Below are 21,317 nucleotides of genomic sequence, written 5' to 3'. Positions count from 1 at the left end.
GGGGGTGGGAGCTGAAGACAATGGCTTGGAGAAGTGACATTGGCCTAGACTGGGAAGCAGGCTCAACTCATGACCCCAATGGGCACCTCACTACCTAACACCTCAGGTGGCTCATCTTGAGAAAGGGGAGAGGTCCAGCCTCCTTGCAGGACTGGGCGAGACTGTGCCTGTGAGCAGGCTGCAGGCCCCTCCCAGGGGGTCAGCGGCAGGGCACTGACCTCTGTGGATCACGGACAGCTTGCTGTGCAGATGCTCCAGCGCCCTCACGATCTGGCGTTCAGAGCAGGAGGAGAAAAGACAAGGCTGCTGTCATTCCTGCTTCCGTCCACCACAACACAGCAGTAAGCCTCCCTACCCGTGTCCACCTGTCTCCCTCAGCCACATCCAGCCCCCAGTGCCCCACCACCCCAGCTCTTGCCCGCATCCCAACATTGACCCCAGTGTCGTGGTGACCTTGGTGCAGAAACACCCAGCCTCCTGCTTTTCTCCCTCCCACCCGAGTGGTCCAGGGTCTCAGGCCCAAGCCTTTACCAGGGAAATGATGTTCCCAAGAGCTTGCAGAACCCCAGGCTTGTGACCCCTCCAAAGGGCTGTCACTACCCCCTACCAGGCTCTTGGGTAAAACCCAGCCCTTCCGTGGCATCCCCGGCTCCTCTCCTTTAGCAGAGCCAGAGGCCTGTATGCTTGAGCCATTCCCCTCAGGAAGACACAGTGGGGAAGCCTGGACAATCACCCCAAAGATCCTGAGTCGATACCCTGGCACAGTTGTGTTTTCAATGTTCCCACATGCGATCAGGATTGAGAAGCACCAGTATAACTGATTCCATTTCCTTTTTCCCTTTGGCTGCCAGGATGCTCAAGCCCAGCATTGCTACCTTCCTCTAGAAACATCTTACCTCAAAAGGCAAACACTGTGGATGCTAAGCTTCTCCCCAGTTTAGCCTGTACCTCTGTGAGCTGTCTCAGGGCATTTTTGGCATAAGGAAGTTGTAAGTACTAAGTCCTTTTTTAAAAAATGGTGTAGAAAGCTTAGGAGTTGGCACACAAAAGCTAGAGACCCAAGATCTCAAACCTGTGTGGCTCTGGGAGCCCAGGCTCTGGGGTCTCCTCAGCAAGAAGGCTCTGATCCAGGGTGGGAGAGTTGGGTCCCAGGAGGGCAGTCGCCCAGGTTCACGGCCCCACTGAGGACCCAGCTCTGCCCAAGCTATCACCACGAGGCTAGGCTTTGTGCCTGCTCGCGCAGGCCCGGGGCCCCTGGCTATGGACCTGGATCCCACAACCCCTCCCAAGCCCAAGGTCACTTACAGACACAGCAATTTCCCCCAGGATGTCCTCCGGAATGGTCATGTTTTTATCGAGCACCTTCCGGTAGAACTTGTCTAGGGACGTGTCCATGAGCTCCATGCAGATCCACACATCTCCCTGTGGAAGGACGCCTGGAGGTCAGCCCGGGTCAGCCCGAGGCGGTACCCGTGTCTGGATAGCCTGCCCTGGGGCCATGTCACCATGTGCCTGACTCTCCAGCGCCGCTCAGGCCTCCCCACAGACACATCTGCCTGCTCCCAGCTCCTCCTATTCTGCCCCCCAAATCTTTCAACTTCTGCTTCTCCACCTTCCATGCTTGTCTATACTAGTGGGTAGCACACCCAGTCTCACCCAGCTCTGTTGCCTCTGGTCTCCTCCCTCTGATCCCTAATTCTGTGGCAGTTTCCAGAAAGAAGTGATAAAACACACACCTAACTGTGTCCCTCCCAATGGGGGCTCTCAGGCCCAGCTACAGCTCAGCTCCATGACCCAGCCCTGCAGACCCTCCTAACCTCAGCCGTTATGGCCCCCAACACACATGGGTCATCCTAGCTCTAGCCTTGACAGATGGTTCCCTTCTTCTCCTGCAAAGCTCGGCCTCCCCCACTTCCAGCTCCCCCACAAACTTATCTATCTTTCAGGACAGTCTTCTAGGAAGGCTGGGTATGGCATCTCCTTGGGGCACCCGCAGACCCACGTGCCTCCCTGCCAACTCTGACCCAGCATGCAGTGAGGCGCAGGCTGCCCCACCCCCCCTTCGCTTCGCACACCTCTGTCTGGCCCACCCCCCACCCCCGCAGTAAGGGGCCGAGCAGCCTGCCCCCGGTACATAGCAGGTGTATGCTGACCCAGCATGCTTGGGGACATGGTAGATGCTCAGGGAGCACCCAGCAGGAGCCTGTCTTCTGGCTGCAGCAAGCCACACCCCCTGGCATCACCCTTGATTTTTCTCTCATCTCACAACCAGTCCTGCCCACAGACCAAGAACTGGACCCTCGCCCACCTCCTTGGCTGCCCCTGCTCAGAAACCCAACCCACCAGCCTGGATGCCTGGGAAGCAAGCAGGTGATCCCAGAGGCAGACTGAGTACCAGGCCCTGGGTCACATCATCTTTAGCTTCACGCGACCTTGTGAGGTGGATACGATGACTGGCCTCGTTACACAGAGGAGGAAACCGAGGCAGGAAGCAGGAGAGCCACGCAGCCTGGGTCCTATGAGCTCTCCAGAACCCCGCACGTGCTGTCTTACTCCCTCGGTGCCTAGCACCTGGCACACACAGGGGCGCTGAGCCAGCGTCTGCTGGGGGCCCAGTGAGCAACAGCGGACGGCGGGGCAGCCGGACGGGGCGCAGGTGTGCAGAGCGAAGCGGGGGGGCAGCCTGCGCGCCCAGCCTGCAGCCCAGCCCCCACCTCCCACCCACCCAGCAGGGCCGCACCTCTCTGAACAGGGCCCCATAGAAGGTGACGGTGTAGAAGCAGTCGACCGTGCGCATGTTGATGTCCAAGTCCATGAGCAGACGCTTCTGCTCCTGTGAGTTCACGGTGGCCCGGATCCGCTGCGGGACAGAGGGCTACGGTTCAGGGGCCATGCGGCAGAGGGCGACCACCCCCCACCCCTTGCAGGAGGACTAGGAGCTCCAAGGGGTACCCAGGGGCCATACCACAGGCTCAGCCCCCGTGCCTCCTCCAGGAAGCCTCCCAAGTGTCCCCTGGCCCAGAGCTCCCTGGCTGGGCTGGGCTGGGCTAGCGCGGGGCCCTGCTCACCTTAACGGCCATGATGGTGTCGCTCTGGTTATGCCGCACCTTCTCCACCACCCCGTAGGCCCCACGGCCCAGCTCCGAGATGGTCACCAGGTCATCAGCCTCCACCTCAAAGTTCTTGGGGGACAGAAAAAAGAGAAGCCACAAGTCAGGAGAGTGCTGGGGCAGCAGAAAGAGGAAAGAGCCAGTTAGATCTGAGCTCGAAGCTTACACGAACCACCTTCTGCTGTGTGACCTGGGGCAAGTCACTCCACCTCTCGGACTCACGCCACTCTCCATAAAAGCACAGGCCAACATGCAAGGCTACTGCACGGGATAAATTCCACCACCTATGAAATGCCCCCAGCCGGCACACGCTCTGGAGCTCCAGAGATGCCCTTTCCCTCTTGCCCCGCACCCCATTCAGGTGGTGGGACGGAATCATGCATTCACCCAGTATTCGTTGAGTCCCTACTATGTGCGCCTTCCTGTTTTAGGCACTACAGACAGAGAGACCGGAACAAAGGTCTTGCCCTCACGGTGAGCAGTGTCGCCCGAGGCCACCTGCGCTCCCTCCTGCCCTCTGCTGTACGGCAGACAAGAAAGCTGGGCATGGCCCACTGACACGTATCGGGAGGGAATGAGCCTGGGAGGGGCTGTCAGCCACAGTGGGTCTCTGCCTGTGCGGGAAGCACAGTCCCTGAGCCAGGACCTCAGTCCCTGGTGAGCGAGCCGTCAGGAGGTGCGTGTGCAAGGCAGGTGCCCAGGGGCTGCTTCTGAGGCTAGAGCCGGGAGTCCGCACGTTCGACACACCATTCCCACAGTGATGTGAGCACCGGTGGCCCCAGGACCCCAACTCTGAGATCGGGAAACTTCATGGCAGCTCGGGCTCTCCAGGCCCCGTGAGGCAGGCCACTGTCCCCATTCCAGATGAGAGGGTCTGAGAGTGGCCAGCCCAGGGCCACACAGCCAGTGTCTGGGGGGGAGGCTGCACTCCAAAGCCCAGCTCCTTCCACCACCCACGGCCACCGCCCTGTGGCCCTACAGGGTCAGCGTGGGCCTGCTTGTCACATGAAAACACTGAGGTTCCGACCCCCGAAGGCCCCGGCCCAGGTGCGCAGCCAGCACCTACCCTGTCTCCGATGGTGATGAAGGTCCGGGAGTCAAGGTTCCGGGGGGGTCTGTGGGGAGGAAGCAGACCCCATGAGCCTCAGAGAGAAGCAGCAAACCAGCCTGGCAGAGGAGCCAGAGACCCGTCCCGTCCCCGAGGGAGGTGGTGCTCCTCCAGGCAGCTAGGCTCAGTCACCAAGCCCCTGCTGTGCCGGATGCAAGGCGTGGTCCCACAGACATGGCCAGAGCCTCACCCTTCCATCTCTGAGGTGGGCAAGAAAGGGCACACAGCGCAGATGTGTGATGCCTGGGAGCCCCCGTGGCCACCCCCGCCCCGGGGCCTAGGTCATAGGAGGTGCTATCCGGGACACACTGCCCCCACCCCCCTGCCTGCTCCCCTCCCCTGGACCCCCTCCAGGAAGCCTCTCCAGGCTGAGCCAGGGGAGAAACTGAGGTAGACTCACGTAGGGTTGAGTACGGGCGGCTTGGACACGAAGGATATCCGTATATCCTTCTTCCTTTTGGATTTCCCTAAAATGGAGAGAAGGTGAGGCATCTGGTCAATGCTCAGTCTATCGACATCCCTAGGGCACTCCTAGGCTGGACAAACCTGGGGTCAGAGATGACCCAGGCCCCCTGCCTTCAAGGGGCCGCGAGGACAGATACAGGTGCTGAGGGTCAGTGGGGGCAATGCAATGAGGGGGTCCTGGAGCCTCTGGACACCCAGAGGATGTCCCCGGCTCAAGCCCCACTGGCCCTCCTGGAAGCTGGCTTTGGGTAGTCAGCCCACAACTGCCCGAGGAAAGATGGTGCATCCAGAGCGTACCTCCAAGGAAGGTCGCTCCGTCGCAGATCCGCCCCCATGGGGCACACACATCAGGCTACCACTGGGCACCCCCCGAGGGAGCAGGGCCGGGTCCGAGCAGCCAAAGCCCTTCCCAGGGCCTCTGCCCCCACACCCTGCAGAAGCCCTGCGTCCTAAGTGCCTGGTAAGGGCTGAACTGTGCCCCTCCCACATCCGTGTCTTGAAGTCCTAAGCCCTGGTACCTCAGAGCGTTACGCTAACTTGGAGATGGGAGTCTTTACAGAGATGATCAAGTTAAAATGAGGTCATGAGGGTGGGCTCTAATCCAGTAGGACTGGTGGCCTTAGAAAAGGAGAAAGGCGGACACAGAGACAGATATGCACAGATGGAAGACGATGTGAGGAAACATGAGGGGGGAAGACGGCCATCTGCAAGCCAGGGAGTCCCTAAGGAATCCAGAAGCTAGGAGAGAGGCCTGGAACGGGCCCCTCCCTCACAGCCTCAGAGGGAGAACCAGCCCGCCAGCACCCTGATGGGACTTCTGGCCTCCAGGACAGTCAGACAGGAAGTGTCTGTGAAGCCCCCAGCCCGTGGTGCGAGCAAACTGACGCGGCCTCCTTCTCCCACTGTGGCACTAACCTTGGTGGGGGGCCTCCGAGGCACACAGAGCTCCTTTCAGGTCCCACCTCTGCGGCCCACCCCTCTTCTGAGCTTCCCTTTGCTCATCTGTCACCTCAGGGGTGGCTGGGAAGTTCAGACAGACGCAGGCTGGGGACTGGCTGGCCGAAGCCTGGTGCCCGGCACTCTGCCAACTGCACAAAGTTCTTGCCTTTGCCGCCCCCCCCACAGGCGCCCCGGCAAGCCGCTTCCCTCCCCAGGGCACCGGGCAGGCTCCTAAGGGCGGGAGAGGGGCGTCGCCTCTCCAGGACCCCATGCCCACGCCTGCTGGGCTGGCTGAGAGAGGGTGGCCGGGTGCCCAGCGTGCGGCCAGTGCTAGGGGAGAACCGGCATTGTGGCGCGCTGGCCGTGGAGGGCTGGCCACGGCAGAGGAAGCCTTCAAGCAGTGCTGCGCTCTGAGGAAGGTGCAAGGCATCTCCCGGGCAGGAAAGCCAGGGCGGGGGACATCAGGGAGCCCACTGGTGAGGAACGAGGCAGCTTGAGTCCACGGCGCCTGCTCCCAGGCAACGGGACCAGAGGTCCATTGTCCAGAGGAGGGAAGTGATGTGCCCAGGTCACTGAGAATGCGGGTGGCAGAGGTGGGACTTGACCATGAGTCCCCGCCTGCCAGGCGCGTAGCCCTGATGTCTGCTCTGCCCTCCACACCCACCTCACACCACCGGCCACCCAGGGAACTGGGAGCTGCCCCGGGCTCGGAACCACCGGCCATGAGTGTGCACAGCACATTGGGAGAACGGGACCCCGGAAGCCACCTCTGAACCGGGTTTAAGATGCAGCTTCCACCACATCCTGCTGTGTGGCCTCAGTGCCCCATGTGTGACCCTGGCTTGGAGGCCCATATACTTGGACCCAGCAGCCAGGCAGGGCCTGACACCACTGTCAAGTGATGGGACGGGGTTGTTACTGCCGCTGGGAAGATGAGGCCTGGCCCCAGCTGTCCTCAGAGCTAGATGAAACGTCACAAAATAAAACAGCCCCGGTGGGGATGGGGTCCCAGGGTCTGCATCGGGGTGGGTGGGCAGAGCACTGAGGGTGGTGCAGGCGGGCACCTGCAGCCTCTCCACGGAAGCCCCCCAAGGCCCCCCAGATGCCTGGCTCTGAGGTAGGTCTGCTAGGCCCTGGCAGCCAAAGGCCCGGACCCAGGTGGTACCCCAACGGCACCGTCCTCAACTCCAGAGCCAGGGGGAGCCCTGCTCACTCCACGCTGGCCCCAGCTCTTGGGGCACCTCTGTAACCAGATCATGTGCTTTCTCTGCCCCAAATTCAAATACCACCTTTGCCCCTTAGAGGCCGGGTGCCCTTCGGCAAGTCCCCATTCTTCTCTGAGCCCCAGTATCCTCACCCAGACAAAGGGGATCAAAACAGCACCTAGTTGCTTCTTATCACATAAAGCACTTAGAGCAGCAGTCTGCTGCCATCAGCAGTACTTGATCCCCCAGCCCAGGCGGGTCCCGGAACAACCCGGCGGCCGCAGGAACCAAGTTTCCACACACACTATCCACCGGGTGCCACCATCTGCTCCCCTGGCACGGGGGTAGACCAGTTGCCTAATCATGAGCTCATATGTGTGCTTGTTGTTGGTTTGGGTTTCTTTAAGATTTATGTATTTATTTGAGATAGAGAGAGAGGAGAGCACACAAGTGGGAAGAGCAGAGTGAGAGAGAGAGAATCCCAAGCAGACTCCTCGCCGAGCGCCCAGCCCAACACGGGACTCGATCTCACAACCCTGCGATCATGACCTGAGCCAAAACCCAGAGTCAAACGCTTAACCGACTGTGCCACCCAGGTGCCCCTGTGTGGGGTGTTTTCATCCCATTTCACAGATGAGGCAACATGGCCAGCTGCCAGGGGCCCGTGGGTCTCTCTCTTGTCCAGCAGCAGCCTGCTGGCCACACAACTGGCCCTTCCCATCTCTTCCAAATGTTCTGACAACCCTCGAGGGAGGAGTTCTTAGCCTGCCTTTACTGGAGGAAACAGAGAGGCTGCACAGTGAGTCAGGAGTCTGGCCGGGAGCTGCTCCCGGATCTGGTGACTCGGAGACCACACTGGGCCAGGCCAGCCGCTCACGGCACCCTCTCCTGCTGGGAGCTTCTCCTTGTAGGGGGAGGGATGCGCCTGCTGTCCTCCCCACAGGGAGCACTGTAACGTCTGCTGAACAGGAACCCAGAGGCATCCCTGGGATTCCCAGGGCCCAGCACATTCTACATGGCAAGAGGAAAACAGAAAAGCCGAGGTGTGCAGGCCCGTCAGTTCCTAAGGCCACTTCTCGGCTGCCCTTGGGTCAGACTAAGTCACCACTGACCTCTGGCACGGGGGCGGGGGCCCTGAGCTGCAGGGCCCCAGGCCTGAGGGAGGCCACTGGTCAGGCCAGTGTTGCTAACACTGTATTTGACATGCAGCAGCCTGAGCAGTCCGGCTCTGACCCCCCCACTGAGACGGGCCATGGTACCCTCCTCTTGGCCCATCGAGTCCTGCGTCTCCGAAAGAGAAGGCGCGCGCCCGACAAGACGGGCTCAGCCGCTAGGTGCTCGGCACAGGCTAGACGCACAGTAGGTAGGCCTACATGATGGCCCACAAGTGGTCACTATGGTTATTACAAGCCTCTCCACAGAGGTGATAAAAAGCCACCCGTGTAATAGAATTATTGGGAGCTTTTATTCTTCACCTGAAGCTTTTTGGAACCAGAAAGTAAAACATTTTATGTTAAAAATGAACAATCCAGGAATGCCTGGGTGGCTCAGTCGGTTGAGCGTCTGCCTTCCGCTCAGGTCATGATCTCGGGGTCCTGGGATCGAGTCCCGCATCGGGCTCCCTGCTTCTCCCTCTCCCTATGCTGCTCCCTCTGCTTGTGCGCGTGTGCGTTCTCTCTCCCCCCATCTCTAATAAATAAATAAAATTTAAAAAAAAACTGAACAATCACTCGGGGGTCTCCTGGGGCTCACAGCAACACCCCTCCGTGCCCTAGCTGCTCTTGGCCCTACCTCACCTTTGTCCGGCCCGAACCTACACACCCATCCCCCACCCTGGCACCTGCAAATGTCGTGAGATGGGCTCCCCCTCAGCAGGCCTCAGTTTCCCTAACTGTCAAGGCAGCCTCTGTGCCTGTGGCCGGGCCGGGCGGGTGAGGGCCACGTGAGGAGGAACGAGGCACTCGGGACATGTGAGCTGCCACTGGCCCCTCCTTCTGGGCCTGGGCCGGGCCAGAGGCTGCTCCAAGCACACGGGCTGGGTGGGCAGACGGAGCAGGGTCCTGGCCCTCTCACCTAGCTGCCCGTCAGGGTCACCGGGCCATTGTCTGGAGTGACACGGGCTCTGTGGGGCAGCTCCCCCGCTGTCAGAGGGAGTGGGTGAGGCCACCACGGACACAGCTCCGCAACAGGCCGCAGGCCACCAGCCACCGCCGCTGTCCGCCGTCCACGTCAGTCTGGATCCCGATGGCCAGGCAGCCCAGGCTGCCCAGGTGTGGGCCCGATGTGACGACCGTCACCACAACAAACAGAGGTTCACAGGCGGCCACCAGCAAACCACAACAGGCCTGCCAGCCTCAGCCGGCAGGGCCTCTGACACCGGTGGGCCCAGTGCCAGGCATCTGTGTGTCCTCAGCCTTCGCCAGCCTCCCAGCAGTACCACAGGCAGAGAACAAGGAACTCGGCCACAGACCTACAGGACAAGAGCACACAGAGAGGCACCCCGGACTCCCCCAACTCCTGCCCCTGCCTGGCCCTGCTCTCATCAACTCCCGCTCACCGTTCCTTGAATAAGCCACCTTCTTTTCCACCACAGCGCCTTTGCACGTTCTGTTCCCTCTGCCTAGAATGTTCTTCCCTGCAACTCCATCCTAGCTGATATATGATCCTCACCTTTTGCCTAGTCAGAGAGGCTTTCCTGATCGCTCCAGCTAAGCTCCCTTGTCCCTGGCTCTCCCTGGGTCCCGCTGGCTTCGCTCCTGTCACATCTCACAAGTCAGGGTTCTACCGTGACTACCTCAGGGGCAGCTAGGAAAATGCTTACGAGCACGGACTCCAGCCAGGCAGCCTGCGTTAAAATTGCGGCTCTGCCACTTCCTAGCTGTGTGCCCTCAAGCAAGTGACTTCACCTCTCTGGGCATCGGAGATCAACAGTGAGCCTAGGGTGATCGGGCGTGTCCTCCGAGGTTACCAGAGCCATCCCGCAGCGGTGCCCGACAGGCAAAGGTTAGACTGAGCCGTCTGCAGACTCCCAGGACTCCAAGTAACACAAGGCCCTCGGCCCGACAGCCACTCTGTACGGGAAAGTGGTTTCCTGTTCCTGTGGTACCGAGGGGGTCAGAGAAGAGGTGCGGCTTGACCAAAGTGACAGTGAGTGTCTGGTAGGGAGCAGACATGAAGACAGGCCTGTGTAGCTCCAGAGACCAAACATCAACAGAAAGCCTGAGAGAGGGGTCTCCCCACCCCCTGCGCCGCCCCTGCCCTGAGGCCTCGGGGAGATTGGAAATAGACCGGACTATACCACCGGCTCTCAAGGTCCGTCCACGGTGGGAGGGGGATGGGTGGCACACCCCTCACACAGAGCCTGCTGGGGCCTCCACTCACAAAGGGAGGCCCCCACACATCGTCATGTTTAGTCACAGCCCCTGATTCCCATGACAAAAACAACACCGGCTGCTCCCAATTTATTACTTCCGCCCCCTACCTTTGGGGTATTTTGAGTGCTTCTTGAGCTTTCCAATTCTACTGGAGGAGTCCTAGGCCCGGAGTGTCCGGGCGCGCCCTGGAGATGTGGGAGGCCAGATGGCCCAAGGCCATCTGTGCTCCCTCCCAGCCCCTGCCCCACTTAGCTTGTCACCTCTATCCTATGCGGGTCCCTGAGAGAAAGTTCAACTGGGCCCACCTACTCCTACCGTACAGGTGGCTAACGGATAGCTGATGTTTGTTGGCTCTCACGAGCCAAGGCCCGTGTCCCCCGCTTGATCTTCATGATCTCTGCTCACTGCAGACATCACACCAGCCCCAGCTGCTCTGTGGGTGAGTCCAGATGAAGCGCTCAGAGCACCCAGGTCACAGACAGGACCACTGAGGCTCAGAGACGTTAAGCAGGAAGCCAGACACTCAATCCCACATATGTCTGAGGCTGGAGTCTCCACCCCCTAGTATCCCTCCTGCAAAGAGGCCCCAGAGGAGCTTTTGGGGGCCACCACCACCAAGTGCTGGTGGGGAGCGAGGACAGACCTGGCTCCCCCAGGCAGGCAGCCAGCCAGATCCCTAGCGCTGCGGCGCCCTGTCCCCAAGGTCCTAGAACAGACGAAGGGCTCTCTCATTTACTGAGCACCAGGCGTGTGGCACCTGCCCAGGGCACCGTGTGCTCCATCCCACAGGTGAGTGACAGGTTCTGCCGTGGGGGGGGCCACTTAACCCCCCGGCCCTGCCCTTTCTCCTGCTGTGTGCTGGCCACCGGGGCAGGCGGCCCTGGCCTCCGAGGCCCTCGGCACCCCCCTTTCCCTCCACCTCCCAGGGCCTTCCTCAGCCGCAAAGCAGGTGGGGAGCGGTCAGTGCTGGCCACCTCACAGCATCCGTCCCTCCTGCAACGAAGAGCCGGGACCCCACCTGCAGTCACGCTCCAACTGCTGACCCGGGCCCAGGTCTGCAGGGGGTGCCACTGCCAACTAGTGAGTAGGGGCCGGAGATGCTGCTCCACAACCCACAATGCACACCCAGCCCGGACAACCCAGAACGATCCGGCCCCAAATGGCAACAGCACCGGGGCTGAACCCGCGGCTGACGGAGAGACAGGACCACAAGCAAACAGCAAACTAACAAAACCCATACGTGTAATGTTTACACAGAATGCCAAGCATGCCAAGTGCTCTGAAGAATAAAGGAAGCTAGGACAGGGACCTCTCCGAGCCGGGATTTAAGCCGAGGCTGACACGGCAGGCAAGGAGGAGGGAAGGTCTAGAGCCAAGAGGGCCAGACACAGGAGACAAGTGCAGAGGGACTCGGTCCGAGAACAAGGAGGGAAGGGGGCCAGACCAGCGGGTGTGGGGACGGAGGCCTGCTCTCACGTGGGGTGCAGGGCCCAGAGGGCCCAGAGTCCGCCCCCGTGGTGCCGACAGTTGCGTGAGCTCACACGGCCACCACGGCGAAGGCAACTGGGCACTATCCAAACGCCCACCTCCAGAAACTCATCCCTAACATACCACTCCCCCAAGAGATAAAGAATAAACAGCCGCCAACATTTGGTGAGCGCCTACTGTGTGCCTGGCCTGTGCTAAGCATCTAATCAGATCTCCCTGGATCCCCTCACAAGCCCAAGAGGCAGGCATGAATGGGATCTCCATTTTACACATGAGGGCACTGAGGCCCAGGGTCTGGAAAACCGAGAGACTGGCCTAGGGAACTGGCCAGGGTCCAGCAGGCTCCTGGGCAGGCTGACAGGCTGAGTGCTCTCCATGCAGGGGGAGGCGTGCAGACCTTGTGAGAGAGAAAGATGGTCTCTTCACAGAGGAGTCCAAGGAGCAAGAAACCGCCTTTCTGCACCTTTGAGATTCTCCTAAGCACATGCAGTGTCAGTTAGTTAAATGTAAGAATTTAAATAAAAGAACAAGAAAGAAAGAAGCCCCGTGTAAACGGTGTCCTGGGCTGCTGCAGGTCTGGGCCTCGGGCTTCTCCTCCATGTGAAAGGGGGAGCCAGGCTCAGCAGAGTCCCTCGTGGGGGCGCTCAGCGCAGAACTGGATGGTGCCCCAGAGGCTGGCCAGTGCGACGCTGCGGCCAGGGACCTGGAGACTTGTGCAGGGTCACATGCCAAGACTCGAACATAGACCCCAACTTCCCGGGCCCCCACATCCTGGCTCCGCACACCTCACCTGCAGCCATGGGAGCATCTCCCAAGCCACCGGGCCAGAGACTGACAGACCGTGAGCACAGAAGGACAGGCTGTGGCACCAGGAGACCTGAGCTGCTGAGCGGCCGTGTGACCACGGGCAAGCCACACCCCCTCCCTGAGCCTGTTTCCTCCCCTGATGTTCTGGGGAGTGCAATGGCCTTGACCTCCAGGACAGGGTGAGCACTAGTCAGGGGTTGTTAAGACAGACCTGGGACAGACCTGTGTGACCTTGGGCAAGTCACTCCCCCCGTCTAGGCCGGTATACTTGTAAAACTCAGGGACGACAACACACTGTGTTGCTGGGTAACCACGACAGCTGAATGAGACAGTGCGCATAAAATGTCTGGCACAAAACGGGTCGGATCAGTGCCCATCCTGACCCAAAGGCCTTCAGTCACTGAGGTGGGCCCCGGACTGCCAAGTGAGCCCCTGGACTGCAGAGCCCAGGCTTCAAGAGCCTATGACGAGGGAGGGACATTCCCGCAGTGACACTTAACCTTCCCAGGGCCTAGGGGAGACGGGACAGTCCTCTAGCTTGGGCTCATGGGCTGAGCTGCCACAGGTCTCCACTTGGGGCCACTGTACGGTCACCCAGGCCACCAGGGGGCACTGCCGGGCCCCACGCTCCTGCTCCCGCAACAGTGTAAAAGCACCTTTCCTTGACAAAGGCCATTCTCGCTTTTAGTATCATTTGCATCGAAACAAAATCTTACAAAACATGGGGCCGAATGGGTAGAAGACCTAAAAAAGTATTCCTGGTGGTAAAAAGGCCAATACGTAGCTCAGGTTCCAAATCAGCACTGAATGGGTGCCTAAGGTGTCCCTGAATTTGAGAGGTCTCATCACCTCACTCTCAACAGCAGCCTGAGAGGTGTTGTCCTTCCCTTCGTTCAGATGAGAACACTCAGGCCCGGGAGGTCAGCAAGGCAGCTGGGGCAGAGCTGGGCCTGGAGGCAGCCCCTCCCCGCCGGAAGGGCCCACAGGCTCACCCAGCAAGGGTCCCCCCGCACCACCCTGGGGTCTGCCCCAGGCAGCTGGGCTGGGGCGGGCTGTGCCACTAGCAGGAAGGCCAGGGGTAAAGCAGAAGGCCAAGACACGGACGCGCTGAAGGGCAGGGAGGGCAGGGAACATTCCCCCTGCGGTCTCGGGCACGCCTCCGGCCACCACCACGCACGGAGCACCTACTTCGTGGGCGCACAGAAATGCTCCTCAGCTCTCTCTGTGCTTCCTGAGAGTACCTGGACATCTCCCCTGACATCCAAGGCCCTTCACTGGCCACCTCCCGCCCACTGGCTTGCGCAATCCTCAGGACACGCCTGGGAAGCTGGGGGCAGTCGCGCAGGGACGCGGAGGAGGGAGTCGGGGCTGTCAGGTTCAGCCGCACTGGCCGAGCACTGCACACTTGGGGCCCGGGGCCGTCAGCCCCACCGAAAGCCGCCAGAACAGCTACAGACACTCATCTCCACGAACCCTGAGCCGGCCCCCGTACTCAGCACTTCCACACACCAGTGCAGTGAATCCTCGCCACAACCCTGCAATTTCGGTTCTAGGATCGTCCCCATGATACAGACTGAGGCCACACAGCTCGTGAGTGGGGGAGACGGGCGTAAACCCAGCCTCTCCCCACCCTCTCAAGGGCGGCAAGCTTCACTATGCCCCTGGTACATTAGAACTCAATTTCAAAAACTAATAAAGACGTGATTAATACAGGGGCGCCTGGGTGCTCAGCCGGTGAGGCGTCTGCCTTCGGCTCAGGTCATCATCCCGGGGTCCTGGGATCGAGTCCTGCACTGGGCTGCCCGCTCAGCGGGGAGTCTGCTTCTGCCTCTCCCTCTGCTCTCCCCCTGTGGTTGTGCTCGCACGCTCTCCCTGCCCCCCCCCAAATAAAATGAAAAAAAAATGATTAATACAAAAGTCAGGGCAGTTGTTAAGGAGGTACAATTCTGGGGCGTACATTGGGGTACAGTAATGTTCGATTTCTTTAATGAGGTATTGGGTACACAGATTTCATTTTATTTTTATTCATTAAAATACAGAAGTACATTTTATATATCCTTTTGGTGTCTATGATATATTTACAATTTAAAAGTTTAAAATGACTGGAAGGCCCCACCTACCGGTGGGCTCAGCCAGGACGCATCAACAGGGTCAGTGCAGAGCCTCCCAGGAGCAGGGCACCAGCTGGGAGAAGGGCAGAGAAGCCAGGAGGGCCCCCGATATGGCAGCTCAGCCGTGACACCCCAGAAAGGGACCCTCGGGGCAGGGAGAGGTGACAGGAACCTTTCAGGGGGAAAGAGGGGACAAAAGCCCTTCAGGGTGAGCCTGGTGACCCTCTCCCGAGCTGGATACAGCCCCCAGACTTGCTGTCTGTGAGCTTCAGAGGGGCCTACCAGGCTGCCACTGCCCAGCCCTGAATGTTCTTCAGGCCTTTTATATGAAGCGTTTCGGGGTTTCCATGGTCAGCGCTCGGGAGGGCATCTGGAGAAGCAGCCGGGCAAGCAAGCCTGACTCATGTGGGCCATGCCGAGAAGGAAGGCCAAGGCAAGGCATGGATGGTCCCCGGAGGGCTGGAAGCCCCAACATCAGGAGCTGAGCTCAGGGCAGGCCTGCCCCATCGCTCCATCTGGTGGCATCTCCTGTGCTGCCCCGCAGCTTCTTCCTCTGGGACGAACAGTGACACACAGCACCCCTCCTGAGACCCTGACAATACTCCGCATGGCCGCCAAGGCCCTGCACCCAGCCAGGCCCTGCATCCCAACTGCTCCCCCTCACCTTGGCCTCCTATCCATCGACACAGCTGACCTTGGATCTGGACCCTCAGAACCACGACTCCCAAGGCCTCCTCCTGCTCCTCGGGTGGAGCGCTGTGAGACTCAGGGTGCTTCTCGCTCAGCCCTGTACCCCCACAGCCAGCGCTGTGTCTGGCACTGATGAAGTTCTACCAACTGAGGGGCTGGCCCATGCTCCTGATTCCCCGCCCCACTCTTCCCTGTGCTCAGGGGAGGCAGACCTGCAGAAAGAGGCCAGCCCCCAGTCCTCTCTGTTCCCCACAGGCCCTCCCCAGGAAGGCCCAACAGGCAATGGGAGGCCCCAGCTCCAGCCTGGGGACCAGCGGGGAAAGAGCCTGGTACATTCTAGCTGGCATTACAGGACCCTGCAGCCAGAGTCCTCATGTCATAGGGCTTACGAGCCCATCTCCAGAGGTCACGGTCCTATTTACTCACGCATCAACGAACACCAGCCATGACCATAACAATAAGAACATAATAACAGATGCTGCTCATTAGACAGACACTGTCGCCAGTCTTTACCACCACCCTGCAAGGGAGGAGTGTTTACTCCCACGTTACAGAAAAGGAGACTGAGGGTCAGAGAGAGCACAAGAGGAAGTCAGGAAGCGGTGAAGTGAGTCAAAATTTGAACACAGGCCTGTCTACCCCCTGAGCCCAGGCTCTGCACCTCCTTCCTGTCTCGCGGAGGTTCTTTGGGGACTGAGGACAGTCTTGCTGGCCCACTACCTAACACTTAGCAAGACTGGAATAAGGCTGTCTGCATCCATCCTTGCGGATGCCAGCAAGACAGGCAGGTAAGGTCCCTGTTCCCAGTCTTCAGGTGAGGAAACTGAGACCTCTCATTGGAAAGGTGGGTCATGCGCAGGGCACTGAAATCATTTACAGAGTGCAGTGAATGTAACTAGGCCAACATCACACAGCAGAAGAGCATGCCCTGGAATTTGACCACGGTCACCTCTCCACACCAGGAGCTCAGGGCCACCCCATACCATCTCTCCTCCCCAGCCTCCCAGAGCCCCCAGCAGCCCCAAGGATTCCCTGGGCCCAGGGCAGCAAACAGCCAGCACCACCTGCTTCTGTTCCGTGAGCAAGAGGAAGCAGGGCCCTTGCCTAACAGAGGAAGTTCCTGGGCAGGGCGGGAGCAGAGCCAGGAGGGCCTGCCCAAAGGTCCCAGCCTAGCCTGAGGTCCAGGAAGGGGGCCACCTCTGATGCCCATCTGAGGCCTAGATGCTGACCTGCAAGGCCGGGGTCACAGCCCCCCTCCCAACCCACCAGCCAGCAGGCACCGCCCCTTTAAGCAACAGCCAGTTGGGCTGGCATGCCCGGCGGGTGAGTCAGCACCCAGTGCCCGCTGACTCACCCACCGGAAGCCTCCCGCTGCCCCAGCCTTCTCCCCACACAGGCAACTGAGAACTTTGCTCCTTTCAGGCCTGGAGCCATGGGCTGGCTGATAGAGAGTTTCCTGTGCGTCACGCCAGGGGTGGGGGAAGTCCCCAAGGTGTCACCCTCCAGTCTTTCCGACAGCAGGAATGGGACAGGACAGGGGGTTGGGGCGGGGGGGAGACAGTGGCCATGGCAGGCAGGGCCAGGACACCGACGGTGCTCCTGAAGCCTCAGTGTCCCCACCGGGCAGCTGGGAGCCATGTGAAGATCAACCATGACGTGCCTGTGTGGGCGGCACTCACAGTGCAGTGGGGGCAGGGACAGGATGCATATGGTACCCCCAAGGACAAATGCGGCCTGAAGCAGCAGACCCAAACCATGCCAACCAAATGTCCCCCTGACCACTGGCCCCAGCGCCAGCTGCCCTTGGCCTCTGACTCCAGCCAAAGATGGCATGTGGGCAAGGACGCTGGGGAAACCCAGCAGGGCTGTGGAACCTGGCGCCTCATGCACTCACGGAAAACTCCCCAGGCCTGTGGCATAGAGGATGGAGCAGGGCACCAGCTGCGAGGCAGGAAACTCAAAGGTAAAGCTCCCTGAAGGTCAAGTGCCAACCACACCCTGTTTTGTTCAAATTCCTCTGAGAAGGTGGAGAAGAGCACAATGCTGGAGGACCCTGTGCCCAGGATGGGGAAGGCACAGGTGAGGATCCCAGCTCTGTGGACTCAGCCCAGCCACTCCCCCTGTGTGGCCTCAGTTTTGTCATCTGTCAAATGGGTCAGACTGCAGTGAAGATAAAATGTGCCAACGGTAAAGGGCTGTGTACTCAAGAGGCATCACCTCTGGCTCAGTCCTTGCTCCAGGTCAGGCTGGACCTGGAGGAGACACGCAGACTAGGCAGAGGCATAATGGAGCATCCCACCAGCTGGGATGACAGGGTGCGGGCAAGGGGGAGGGGGATCCCCACCAGCTCAGCTCAAGCATCCAGCACAGGAATGGGACATAAAGGAGCACTGGGGAGACCTGTGCAGATCCACAGCCGTGGACAGAGCCCTAGCTGCACGTGTCACAACCGTATGACCTCAGGCAAGGCACTAACCACCTCCGACTCTCAATTTCCTCATCTATAAATGGGGCTGTGAGGAATAAATGGGAGAGCACACGGAACATGAAAAAAAGCTTGATAAGTGGCAACTCTCAGGATTTTTGGTGGGGGGGTATTATGGCTCCCCACCATATCCTTCCACAGACCCTGAAGAGGCTGACAAGGTCCCTGAGCCTTGCAGAGGCTCCTGACCCTCCATCTAACCCACCCAGCATCATCTATTACCTGGACCCTCAAACTGGAAATTCATCTTCGTTCTCTCTCTGCAGAGAGGCTCAGAGAGGCCAACACCAGGACTCAAGTCACATAGCACATGGGAATCAAACAGTGCCTCCCCAAATTCCCTTTTCCCTTCACACCCGTGACCCCTCTCCCTTCACAACTCTACAACTTTTATTGTGATGAGGCATTGCCTGCCCGGAAAAGCTGAAAGAGCATTCAAAGACAAACACTGCTTCCAGCCTCCTCCTTCTGCCCATGAAAACACTGTGGCCCAGAGAAGCCGAGGGACCTGCCCTAAGTCCCACAGCACTGACCAAGCTAGAGAAAAGAAGTGTCTGATTTCCTGGTTCTCCAGAGCGGAGAAGCGTATGATTTCCCGGTTCCCAAGCTCCACGAGGTCTGTGCAGTCCAAGTCCCTCCCCAACCGCCTCCCCCCTCAAGTGCCTCGAGTTACTCACAGTGGTTGGGCAATGGTCAGGGATCTGGCCTCCCACTTACGTAAGACGTAATTACCCTGCCCACCGGGCCGGCCAGGCTCTGGCCCACAGCCAGCGCAGCCCCTGGCAGCAGGGGCAGAGATGGACCCACACCCTCCCCAGGACCCCACAGGCCCTCCTGCTGCCTGGGCCCCTCCAGAGAAAGAGAGGGAGGATCAAGCCCCGAGGAGAGGTGCACTGAGTAACATCTGTTACCTTTCTCCACCTCACTCTGCAGCTGCAACCCAGACAGAGGCAAGGCCTTGACCCCACATGGCTGAGGCCTTCCCAACAAGGGAAACGGTAACAAGGTGTGGGCAACTGTGCCTGCCTGAGCACCTACTGTGTGCCAGGCGCCCTGCTGCGCTCGTCACCAACTCACCCATGCTTGCTCGAAACTCTTTAGTTATTTGCTACCTCATATCACACCCAGAAATCCACACAAGGTACGTGTGATTACTCCCATTTTACAGATAAGGAAACTGAGGCCCAGAGATACTCCTGCTGCTGGGGTGAGGCAGCAGCAGGTTTAGAGAGCCGGGAGACAGCCCATTCATTACAGCTATGGCCGCTTTGGAAAGCTCACACAGCCTAGCCTGCTGAGGCTCTGACATGCCAGAAACATCCCTGCCTCTTCCCTGCACCAAAAAAAAAAAAAAATCCCCCTTTCACCCTCCAAGTTTCACCCCCTCCCCCCGCCCCGCATGACAAATCCTGCTGCTCTGCCACGGCAGCCGCCACCTCAGAAAAATTTCCAGGAAGGCCAGCTACTTGGAGAAGACAAGAGCGAGCCCATTGCACAGTGAGCACCCTGGCCTAGCGGCTGGCCCGGAACCCCGAGGCAGCAGGGGCAAGCCTGGGATGGACCAACCCTGCAGATACCGGGGAACAAAAAGGGGTGAGCTCCCCAAGGGCAGAGAGAAGCTTGCAAGTCAAGACAAGGAGGAGCTGACGGAGAGGGGGGCTGTGTTAGGGTGCAGTGGGAGGCCAAGAGAGGTTCCCGGGGGCACAAGGCTGCAGGGCTGCAAGCCCGCCTGGGATGGGGCCACGAGGGGCCTACAAGGATGGAGACAGTTGGGGGAGAGGAGCGAATTTTTAGCTGGAGTGTAGCCAGGGCACCCACACTGCGGGGCGGGGGCGGGGGGAGTAGTTTACAGTGAGATTCCCCAGCAGGGCAGCACTGCTGGGGTTCAGCTGGGGAGTCATTTAAATCCCAGCATGGATTCAGCCCTGGGACCAGGGACTGCAAGTGGGGGCTGGGTGAAGGATCAGAGTGAATACCACCTGGATCCAGCTGAGGGACCCAGATTGGGAGAATTCCTGTTCTGGGTGCAGTTAAGGCCTAAATGAGGAGGTCAGAGTGAGGTTTCTGACCTGGAGCGGGGTCGTCAGAACGAGATGCTAGCCTGAGTTCGGGTGTGAGAGCAGCCGCAAGGCCTAAACTGGGGGGTCCAGGTGAGGTCTATCTAGGCTGAGACCGAGACCCGAGTGCGGAGGGATTCTGGGCCGGAGTGCTGCCTAGGTCCGGGACGGGCTGCAATGGGATCAGACAGACAGAGGTCGGGGTCCGCAGTCCCGGCCCGACTGGGCGCGGGGGGTCAAGCCGCGCTCCCCACCAGGCGTTCCTACCTTTGGTCTGGGGCATGCTGGCGGGCTGACTGGAGGCGGGCGACTCCATGGTGCAGGCGGGTCCAGGGGCGGCGGCAGGAACTAATCTAGAGGGCTGCAGGCTCTACCCGGGCGGAGAGCGCTCATGGCTGCGGGCAGGGGGCCCGGGCGCGGCGGCGGAGCTGAGGCGGCGGCGGCGGCGGCGGCAGCGGCAAGTTAGCGTCCGCGACGGGCGGTGCCGGAGCCAGACTGGGCAGCGCCGCAGGGGCCCCGGCCGGACGGCGCCGACGTAAGCCCCGCCCCTGCACGCCGATTGGCCCGTCAGTCTCCAGGGCCCGTCCCCTGCCTATCAAACGCCGGCCTGCCCTGCCTGTCAAGCACAAGCCTCGCCCCTGCTGGCCCCAAATCGGGCTCCTCCCACTGTCTGTCAAGCCCCGCCTTCCACCCGGGAAACCCGGGCCCACTCAGGCTGGGTCCCCCTCTTAGGCTGGAGCTGGGTCCCTCCCGCTGCCTGTCAAGACGCAAGCCCGCCCACTGCCCGGGACTGGCGGAGCCCGCCTCGCGCCTGTCAGGCCCTAGGCCCCGCCCCCGCGCTCGCCCAGCCCCGCAGCGCCCTTTCAGAGCGCTCGGTGGGCCCTCCTGGAGTGCGCAACCTGGGAAAAACCCCACGTATCCTAGGGTGGCGGGAGCGGGAAGGCGGGGTGCTGTGGAGCCGTTAAAGTGCGCCCCCGGGGCGAGACCTGGGTTCAGATCCCTACCTACTTGGCTACTTTCCAGAGGCGGTGACCTTGGGCAAGTCTGGTAACCCCTGAGTCTGTTTTCGCCTCTGTGAAAAAGCGACCATAACAGCCCTGCCTCCTGGCGCTGCACAGGAGATCGGACCCGGGCTTTAGCAGAAGGTCAATCCTGGTTGACCGAACGTTGCAAAGGGCTTAAGCACAGTGCCCGGCGTGCGCACATTTATTCCCTGCCTCTGCGTCATCCCCCGAGCGCCCGCCGCTGTGTGTCCGGCACCGGGGAATGGGTGGGTTGCAGTGGTGAACTTTGTGGTTCCTAGTGAGATGTCAGTAAACGTAGTTTTAGTGGTTGTGTCTTTACCGCCCCTCGTTCTCTACACGGTGAAGCTGAGTCTTGGAGAGAGTAAGGTGGGCCTTTGGTTCTCTTCTCCGCTCTTGGGGCCTCTGTCTGTGTATACAGACTGTATAGTGTATAATGGCAACATAGGCGAGTCC

At 60.1% G+C, this 21,317-nt stretch overlaps 1 protein-coding gene across 1 annotated transcript in view; it reads right to left on the bottom strand.

Annotated features, from left to right (window-relative positions):
* Positions 1 to 20,321, bottom strand: part of MAP2K3 (mitogen-activated protein kinase kinase 3) — a 29,880-nt gene extending 9,559 nt beyond the window's left edge. Inside the window, exons 1-7 of the mRNA XM_021694476.2 lie at positions 20,107 to 20,321; positions 4,619 to 4,685; positions 4,177 to 4,225; positions 3,069 to 3,182; positions 2,741 to 2,860; positions 1,306 to 1,422; positions 219 to 270 (exon numbers count right to left, since the gene is read on the bottom strand). Of these exons, the coding sequence (XP_021550151.1) occupies positions 219 to 270; positions 1,306 to 1,422; positions 2,741 to 2,860; positions 3,069 to 3,182; positions 4,177 to 4,225; positions 4,619 to 4,685; positions 20,107 to 20,155 (568 nt within the window). The 5' untranslated portion in view covers positions 20,156 to 20,321. The remainder of the gene's footprint in view (positions 1 to 218; positions 271 to 1,305; positions 1,423 to 2,740; positions 2,861 to 3,068; positions 3,183 to 4,176; positions 4,226 to 4,618; positions 4,686 to 20,106) is intronic.
* Between the last annotated feature and the right edge of the window lie 996 nt (positions 20,322 to 21,317).

This window comes from Neomonachus schauinslandi, chromosome 15 (genome assembly GCF_002201575.2).
Source record: "Neomonachus schauinslandi chromosome 15, ASM220157v2, whole genome shotgun sequence".
In the NCBI taxonomy this organism is placed as follows: Eukaryota; Metazoa; Chordata; class Mammalia; order Carnivora; family Phocidae; genus Neomonachus; species Neomonachus schauinslandi.
Note: the sequence above shows the minus strand (reverse complement) of the source record. Positions and strands in the feature narration are given on the sequence as shown.